The sequence below is a fragment of the Pundamilia nyererei genome, unplaced genomic scaffold (assembly GCF_000239375.1).
Source record: "Pundamilia nyererei isolate P.nyererei 1_Seehausen unplaced genomic scaffold, PunNye1.0 scaffold00009, whole genome shotgun sequence".
Classification (NCBI taxonomy): domain Eukaryota; kingdom Metazoa; phylum Chordata; class Actinopteri; order Cichliformes; family Cichlidae; genus Pundamilia; species Pundamilia nyererei.
Genome location: NW_005187410.1, coordinates 3,671,551 through 3,681,516, shown reverse-complemented (window position 1 = coordinate 3,681,516; position 9,966 = coordinate 3,671,551). Strand labels below are relative to the sequence as shown.

The 9,966-nt window shown below is 40.7% G+C and overlaps 1 protein-coding gene across 1 annotated transcript in view; it reads right to left on the bottom strand.

Annotated features, from left to right (window-relative positions):
* The window catches only part of LOC102203774 (sodium channel protein type 2 subunit alpha-like), a 26,722-nt gene that overhangs the window by 10,941 nt on the left and 5,815 nt on the right, over window positions 1-9,966 (bottom strand). The window contains exons 9-12 of the mRNA XM_013908302.1: window positions 7,332-7,538; window positions 4,637-4,861; window positions 462-594; window positions 119-357 (exon numbers count right to left, since the gene is read on the bottom strand). Of these exons, the coding sequence (XP_013763756.1) occupies window positions 119-357; window positions 462-594; window positions 4,637-4,861; window positions 7,332-7,538 (804 nt within the window). The remainder of the gene's footprint in view (window positions 1-118; window positions 358-461; window positions 595-4,636; window positions 4,862-7,331; window positions 7,539-9,966) is intronic.

The window sequence follows — 9,966 nt, the reverse complement described above, 5'->3', positions numbered from 1 at the left end:
ACACACACACACACACACACACACACACACACACACACACACAGAGATAATGAACACTGATAAAATTTATATTTGATTTATATTTGATTAAAAATAATCAGCTCTTAATTTGACTTACCTTATTACCGATATTAAGCATGCTTTGGAACCCATCACTCATTGGATAATGCTCCATGGCCATAAACAATGTGTTGAGTGCAATGCAAATAGTAATGAATAGGTCCATAAATGGGTCCATCACAATTAGATGAATGATTTTCTTGAATTTCAGCCACCCTGGGCACCACTCCCAGATGAGGAAAGTGTAGGCAAAATCGTACCACCAAGTAGGACATTTCTGCCTTGACTCTTCAAGTTCTGATGGCAAAGTGACGAAAATTTTTTGTGTGAAGCTACAATGACATTGTAGATGTAGTCAAGACAAGAATGGCAATTCATGCAATTGTAAAAAAAACACCTACCCTCTATTGTGTCCGTAATTACACTAGTGAGACTTTGAGGTCTCTGTCTGGCCTCTCGGCTCTTAAGAAAGTCCATATATTCCTGGCTTATTCCTCCATTACTTTGCCTGTAGTCTGTGTCAGTAGTGTCAGCCTGGGGATAGATTGTTATATATGAAATGTAACCATACAAAAAATGTGTTGTATTTTGCCATTGATAAACAACAGCACTAACATAAATCACTGTCAGTGTCCCACTCATTCAAGTGACTACTTCAGTCTCAGCTGACTGCAGGTTTCCCCAACCGTATAAACAGTACATTTGCACAATAAATGAAAATAGCCCACTCTCATCGGCCTGCCTCCCTGTCTCACCACTGGAACCTTTCTGGAGTGGATCATTCACATACTCACCAAGACTTTTATGACCTTGCCTCCCCCTCTCACAGACCTCCAATCTGCAGACAATGTAAGCCATGAAATATCCTCAAATGGATCTACCTCTTCAGTCTTTTCCTTACTCTTTTCTAACTCACCTCTCCTGTTGTTGCAGTGACTGATCACTGGTCCTCCCACTCACATTCCTGACCCTATATTCCCTTTGACATCTCATCTAACTCTAGGACCCCGCTGACTTGCTCATGTCCACCCCAGTTACTCACAGTATTTATCTTGCATCTCGGTTATCAGTGTTTAGTTCCTGTTCTTGTAGATAGCATCGTTTCTGTATATGGCATAGTTGTAGTATTTTTGCCCATGTCATAGCTCTGGCTCTAGCTCATGTTCCTGTGTATAGTCTTCATAGTTATAGCATTTTATGATCGTCACAGCTCAGGGTTTGTTTCTGTTCTTAGTAGTATTTTGCTGTAGTCAGCTGAGACTGAAGAGGTCACTTGGCTGAGTGACAAAATGTTTCTCCCACTGAAAACGCTACGTCCAGATGAACAGAATCGACTTTTTGGAGAAGCGATATTGAAGATAAAACGATTGTTGGAACAGTGTTGCTAGATCTGAGCGCAGCGTTTGATGCAGTTGATCATGAAATCTTATTGGATAAATTAAATTGTTTTGGTTTTGAAAGGTCTGCTGTTCAGTGGATTAAGAGTTATTTAACCAATAGGCAATTTGCTGTAACATTTAGTAAGGGTAACTCTGTGTTACATCCTGTGAGGCTATGGGAGTGTGGGGGTTGGGTGTTTGACCACTCTCTCCACCTCCTCCTCTCTTGCCACTCCTACCCCCTCTGTCTCTCTCACTCTCCTCTCTCCCCAGGACACAGCTGCGTTTGATTAGCCTCGTTTGCCACTTGGGCCCAGTCAGCAATCACCTCCGAGGCTATATAAGCAGGGGATGAACTGTGAGTGAGGTGGTTTTTCCCCTCTGTGGCTCTACACTTTCTTCTGCTAGGTTTTGTACAGACAGCCTCCTTCGACTAGTGAGTAGACAGGCTTGTGGGCCCTGAGAGTGTCTCCCCGTGGCGAGGAGTAAAGTAGGAAGTGTGGAAAGTGCCTCCCTTATTTGTTAGGTAGTTTTTTCTTTTGTTGCTGTGATTGTTTCCTTTGTTTCTTTGGCATTATTGGTAGAACAGCGTTGCTGGCTCTTTAAGTTAAGGTTATTTGTAATAAAACTATATTATTTGTAATAAAACTATATTATTATAGAGCAACTCTGTCTGTTTTCCTTTTTATTCTATTTCCGGACCCATTTGTTACTGGTCCCCACACTCACATCCCTAGACCTCTTTGTGGGGATGTACAATGTGGGGGCTTGTCCGGGAAATGAATGGAAGGAACAGCGACTGAGTTTTGGTGTGTTGTTTGCCGGTCACTTGTTTAGTTGTATCATATCTACTACGTTCTCTCTCCAGTTAGCACAGGGGAGTGTCTAGCTGAGTGTAACCTACTCCTTCAGGCACTCATTTTTTTATTTTGCCTTTTTTATTTTTGGAGTAATCCCGGGTGGGGATTAGTTCCCTGCCGGGGGTAGGCTTGTCGGTGCTTTGTGCGCCTGGTGCACTCCAGAAGCTAAGTAGGCTAAGCTTTTAGTAGGCAGGTCTGGGGAGAGGGTCGGTGGTATTTTTATTTATTGGTTAACCCTGTGGCCACACACATTTTGCACCCGTCTTTGATTTGTGTGTTGGAGGTGGTTCTCATTTGTTATTATTGTTAGCCTGGGGTAGTTTTTTTGTTGTTGTGGTTTTTAACCCTTTAGAACCGGTAGGAGCGGACACGCTCCATTTTGCGTAACTATTTTTAAATCCCGGTAGCACTGCAACCACGTGAGCTAGCGCAAAAATTTTTTTTGCATATGAAACCGGAGGAGTTGTACTTACATCTTATGCCATCAGCTTGTCCTCGGTCACAGTTTCCTTCCACATATAGCTTTGCAAAAACTGCATAAAAAGCGCTTGTAGCAACAAAAACATAATATTCTAGAAACACGCTTTGCCGATCCGATCAGCTGTTTGTAACACTTCCTACGTCCATCAGCGCGAACTATCACATGACCGCCATGACCTGCCCGAAACCGGAAGTGACGTCATTTTGCGGAAATGTAGTTTTTTTTTTTTTTACCATCGTGGCCTCATGAGCTTATACTTGTGTTTTTAAAAGTTATGTTTGACTTCATGACTTTCTGTGTCGTTTCTGGGATGCTTAGGACTCATATTTCACTGCTGGAAATAGTTTATTTTGATGCATATGTTGTTATTTTGCAAATTTGCACTATAATATATTTTTTCATTTTTCCTGTAGTATATGAAAATTGGTGTATCTCAAAAATAAAACTATGAAAACAGTCAAAATAAATTTCCTTTGGTGGGAAACTAGTTTGTGCAACTTTTTTGTATTTACAGTTTTGAGGGATAAACCTCTTAAATTTCTCTAACTAGAAATATATGTTAAAAAAACAAAAATGATTTTCAATTTTTTTGTAGTTTATTGCACTTTTTTGCAATTTATGTAATTACTATGCACTTAATGCATACATATTATAAGAATTTGGACTATAATGATTGTATTGATGTATAGCAACTTGAAATGCTCCCAAAAATTGCACTACAGCATGTAAAATATAATATAAGCTCTGGCGGAGTTCGTCCTATGGTAGGTCTTAAAGGGTTAAGAAAGAGTGTTTTAAAATATTAGATGGAATCACCCAGGTTGCTGTAATGAAAAATATTTAGATATTTAAAGAAAATTATTTATTCATTATTTATAATAATTTATTTATTTATTATTAACTTATAATTAGAGTACCATCAGGCAACTCAAGAATTATATTCTACTTCAATTAGACTGACTACTTATTTTTCTCGTACAACTTGTATTTGCTCAGTCCACTATGAAAGTTGATTGAAAATATCATTTTCTTCATTTTGGTGACTAGCCCCTCCGACTCAGTTTGTCCTCAAAACTGCTGCTATTATTAACAAATTCATTTTATAAGCCCACATCCTAGGCTTCACCATGGAAATTATTAATATGCTGCAGGTGGTGATGATGATCATTGTGATGAATTATTGGATGAACATGCTGATGATGGCATATACAATTATAAAAAACTTAAAAATTTTGATAAACAAAGAAGATGATAAGGGCAATGACAAAAAAATTAAAAAGTTATCTCAAATGGCTACACATAATTCAGAACTGGATAGTCAGATTATCAATCCAATTGCTTTTCCTGCCTGTCAGGAGCCCTGCAAGAGGTGACAAAAGCCAGAGAATCTTCTTGTTGACAAGGGTTATAAAGGCTTTCTGATTAAAAACTCATCACAGAGTAAGGGAATTTGTGTTTGGTAATTTACTTTTTTGTTGTAACAATGCTTCCAGACAATAAACCTGACAGTAGATGAAACAGGAAATTCCTAATTTTCAACATTAAAGTGTCAAAGTTATTGTAAAATATCTCTGTTTAACCATCTGGTATGTTTTCTGTTTTCTTTTGTGACTAAAAATATTGGTTCATGAGATTTACATTCATTGAATTCTATTTTTATTTACATTTTAAATGGTGTCCAAACTTTTTGGTATTAGGTCATATTGTAATTTACAATGCATGTAGTGAAGATGCAGTAATGAATACCAGTAACAAAGCGCAATAAAGTAACCAATGAAGAAGTGAAAGGGACTTTAGAACTGAAAAGATCACTTATATAACACTTTCATATCACATCATACCACATAGGAAATTACCTGATGTGTATATGACCTCCTGCAAGCCGTCTGTATATTGTCTTTTGACTCAGATTTAGGAAGCTTACTCTCAGCCACTTTCTCTTCTTCCTTTCTTTGTTTTCGCCTGCTGCGTCTCTCCATTGCCCTTTTGGAGCTCATCTTGAAGGTCTTAGAGAAACTGTCTTTGCCACCAACTTTATCACTGGTCTCGGTAGCTCCTTCTTCAGCAGCAGCTATTGCTGCCTAGAAGTGGGAAGATAAGACAATAGTAGAAACAGGGGGGGGGGGGTGCAACGATACTCGTATCGATATTGAACCGTTCGATACAGTGCTTTCGATTCGGTACGCATATGTATCGAACAATACAAAATTTTTAATTTATTTTATCTTTCTTTAAACTTTCCTTCTGACGATGCTGTCTGTGTTGAGCGCTCAGTGGATCTGCGTTCGACAGTGCAGCCTAGGCGGAGTAGTCGAATGCAGATTCACTGAGCACAGGGCAAGCTAGCGAGACAGAAGTTAAGCTCTCCTTGCAACATGGCAAATTGAACCTCCCCCACCCTCATTCAGATGTGGCGTTTGGAACTATTTTGGTTTTCATGTGACGTATGACCCTGAAGGTAAGCGTGTCATGGACTAAAGTAAAACAGTATGTTGGATGTGCCACGCAATGCTCAGTTACGAACCGTGAATTTTGTGTATCGTTGCACCCCTAATATATATATATACATATAACATATATATTACATAATATATAAATATTCAGCACTTGTAGGTTGCTTTGCTTTCACTCTTGTGTCTAGTTCTTCCCAAACCAGCTCGACAACAGACTTTTGTGCAACTGAAACTGTTATTCTCGTTAACCCCCATTCTCATTCAAGCAGATTTATCTTGACCCTTCACTGTGGAAGTGGACGCGTCGGATTCTGTTGTGGGAGCAGTCCTTTCCCAACGAGTAGAAGGTAAACTTCATCCCTGTGCCTTCTTCTCCTGTCGTCTTTCCCAGGCAGAGCGTAATTATGATGTCGGGGATAGGGAGCTGCTGGCGATCAAGTTGGAGGGGAGTGTGCATCCGGTGCTGGTCTGGATGGACGACAAGAATCTGTCGTACCTGCAGACAGCCAAACGCCTCAATGCCCGGCAAGCCAGGTGGGCCTTGTTTTTTACTCACTTTGATCTTGTCATCACTTACAAGCCAGGGTCACGTAACACAAAGCCAGATGCCCTCTCGCGCCAGTTTGCTCCCAGTGGGGAGGAGGAGGAGAGGACTATCATCCCGGCCAGCTGTGTGGTGGGTGCGGTGACGTGGGAGATTGAGAAGTTGATCAGGGAGGCTCTGCAACTGGAACCTGATCCCAGTTCATCCCAGTGGGCTGACAGTATGTTCCCACGGCTGTCCGTGGCAAGGTCATTCATTGGGCACACACAGCTAAGTTCTCCTGCCACCCGGGTAAGAAACGTACCATCAAGTTCTTAAGACTCTTGTTCTGGTGGCCTGCTCTGGCGAAAGACGTCCAGGAGTATGTCGCTGCATGTACCATCTGTGCTCAGAACAAAGTTCCTAGCTCTCCACCCTTGGAGGATGGCGGAACGGAACAAGAGCTTGGCAGACCGTCGCCGCACCCCGGCACCCGCTTACCAGGTTGGCCAGAAGGTATGGCTCTCAACCAGGTACATTCCCCTTCGGACTGAGTCCAAAAACCTGGGTCCCCGCTTCATTGGGCCTTTCCCCGTTCATTCGGTCCTCAATCTTGTGACGTTGAAGTTGTCTCTGCCCCACAATATGCGGATTCATAATGTGTTTCATGTTTCTCAGGTGAAACCAGTCCAGACCAGCCCGTTGTGCCCACCTGCTGGTTCCCCACCACCTGCCCGGATTATGGACGCTAGGCGGCGCGGTAGGGGCTTCCAATATTTGATGGACTGGGAGGGGTATGGTCTGGAACAGCGTTGCTGGGTGCCGCAATCCGCTATTCTCGATGACGATATGAATTCCGCAGGCAGCACCCGGACAAGTTTGGTCAGTCGCCGGGAGGCTCCCGTTAAAGGAGGGGTACTGTCATGATCCGACAGCCCTCGCCAGGCTGCCTCCATGTGTGTTATTGTGTGTGCGTGTGTGTATTGCTCCCTCCCCCTCTCTCCCTCTCCGTCTCTCTCGTAACGGGATTGTTTACCTCCGAGCGATCTATGCTTTTATTAAACATTTGAACATAATACAACACAAACTCTCGTAGAGGATATAAAGTCAGAGAGATACATTTTTTGAAACGACCAGGACCAGGCTAGTACATGTAGAGTGGCTGTAAGAAAACGACATGCAAGCAGAGCGTAGCAGCCAGCGCCACAAATTTGGATCCTTTGCTCTTAGTTAGCGGTGAGTGCAGCGCATGTTGCATCCAAACGAAAGGGCCTTTATGCTGTGCAGCGTGAGCAATGGTCCTGGGTCAGCCCGGGCTTTGTGTTAAACGGTGTTGGGAAGGTTACTTTTATTCCACTACAGATTACAGAATACATGCCCCAAAACGAATTTTGTAACGTATTCCGTTATGTTTCTAAATGAGAGTAGCATATTCTGAATACTTTCGATTACTTAATATACTTTCATGCTTTCTACAATTACATGAATGTACTATTGCTGTATGATTTATTACTATTACTGAAGGCTACTTGCCAAATTATATCTTGGGAAAAATAAAGGAGTTAGTCAGTGTACCTGAGCTTCCTTATATTGCTCTCTCAGCTGTTCAAGCATGGCCTGAAACTCCTCCTCCTTCTCCTGAGCTTCCTTTTTGACAATCTGGTTCTCCTCGTCATAGGCCATAGCTACAACACCCAGGATCAGGTTGATCAAGTAGAAGGAACCAAGGAATATTACAAGCATAAAAAAGATCACATATGGCTTCCCAGATGTCCGCAAAGTCTGGAAAAACAAACAAGAATTTGGTGTTTTTACAGTTACTTAAAATACAGTATTGATACTTGGCATATGTGGCTATAAAATTCTACCCTTTCACAGTGAATACTTTCTATTTTAGAAGCTCTCAAATTGGAGGTGCCTGTAAATTTGTCACTTTCATTTTTTATAAAGTAATCATCAAGTCTCAGATGTGTGGCAGGCAGGAATTAGACCCAAAATGCAAGACTCTGAAAACAATGTGTAAACCTCGAATAGCTTCGTTGCCAAAGTCTTATTACAATAAGAACTTAAATTCAGAGCACATAATCTGACCAGCAGAAACTGAAATGGAAGAGGGATGCACACAGTTTGAGGGACAGTGTAACAATAACCAAAGGGGAGTCTGCACACAGCAGGTAATCAGAGAGATGGGAAATAACAAGGAACTAGGCTGAACAGAATCTAACTGACGAGACAGAGGAGAAGCGAAATTGAACATAATATACTTGAAGAAGGACACTAAATAAATCAGGAAATGAATGAATGAATGCAAATAGAATGAGACCAAATAGAACACAGAGAGACCAGACAGACACAGGAACATAGCAAAGGATAACAAAAACATGGAGACTAGACAGACTACAAAAGGAGACGCTGATGACAAGACAGAGGCAAGACCAGAAAAAGCTAGCTAGCTAGCTCAGTGCGTTCAGCAGGTGACCATATGGCTGAGAGCGGCTTGGGCCAGCTTGTGTTCGAATCTGACCCGCAGGTCTTTGCCACATGTCTTCATCTCTCTCCCTCTGCTCTCCTGTCATTTCTTCACTGTATCTGTCAATAAAGCCCGAAAAGGCCAAAAATCTAATTATACAAAAGAAGATGACACAAATTTTTGAGCTCCCAAAAAAGTTATTCTGATTCTTCAAATCTCAGCAAACACCTAGCATGCTGCCATGGGAATGTGGGATCCCCCCAGTGACATGACCGCTGCGGCACCGGGCAAACTTCCACCGGCCCCACCCCAGGTAAACAGGTGAAAATAAATTTCAGAATGACAGGACTTTGTGCTGTGGAATCTTTGATTTCATTTATTTATTTTTTGCTGTGCTTTACTTGCATCTATTTGAAAGAGTGAGTATAAACACAAAGAATTAATGTATTTTATATTCTGGAATATGCACAAAATAGGTTTAAATGTTAAAGAAATTTCTTCAAGTCAAAGACTGTTGCATATAATTTAACTTTTGCTTGATGCAATGTGCATAAAATTAAAAGATTAAAACTAATTAAACAACTTTTAAAAAAATACTTTTTTTTTTCCAATTTTATATGATGGATTATGCAGAAAAAATTGAATTGGCCTGAAAGGTCTATTGCATTAATACGTGATCAGGTTGTGTATCATGTTTTTTTTTTTTTTTTAAAGTAACTAAGTATTAAAGTAAGTAATTACTTTTGAAAATAAGTAATCAGTAAAGTAACAACATTACTTTCTTGGATAAGTAATTAGTAACTAATTACTGTTGTCAAGTAACTTGACCAAAACTGATGATGACTGGTGAAACGTTTCTCCCACTAAAAACACTACATCCTGATGAACAGAAGCAACACTTTTGGGATCTCCTTACCTGACTTATTGGGCATGGATCAAGATAATGTTTGAGCTTAATTTCCTAGAACAAATAACAATGAATAAAAAACCCAGTTGAGCTTGGTTCCAAGCCTTCTTTGGCTGGAGTAGAAGGAGTAGTGTTCTAGACATCTCATCTTAAGTCTATATTTTAAGCCTACATTTTAGAGATTTTACATTTTAGAGACATAAATGAGGACCTTTTAACAAATGTGTTCCCATGTGATGATGTAATCTTGTTTTTAAATTCAAATAAGCTTTTATAATTAAATACTGCCCCCCCCCCCCCTTTTTGTGTGTATATTTATAGTATCCTTCTTATGCATTTCATGCATGTGTTATTTTCAGACAGGTGGGGGTTTTGTCACTTCCCCCCCATCTCATCATTAATGATCTAGTCCAGTATTTACTTGGGTGTGAATTAACCAAATAACCAATACGTCAGCTGATCTATCTATGAAGTTTTGACTGGTTAATTTGAAATTTTTTCTGGTTTTGTTTTACTATGACCCTGATGAAGGCCACAAGCCGAAACGCGTTGGTCAATTATTAATGGTAAAATGGTAAATGGCCTGCATTTGTATAGCGCTTTTCTAGTCCATAGGACCCCAAAGCGCTTTACACTACATTCAGTCATTCACCCATTCACACACACATTCACACACTGGTGATAGCAAGCTACATTGTAGCCACAGCTGCCCTGGGGCGCACTGACAGAGGCGAGGCTGATACAGTTAGTTATAGTGACAATTACAATTATTTACAGTGACACACTAGGCCATTCTCATAAAATCCATCCACCATGCTAGTATAAAGCTTTTG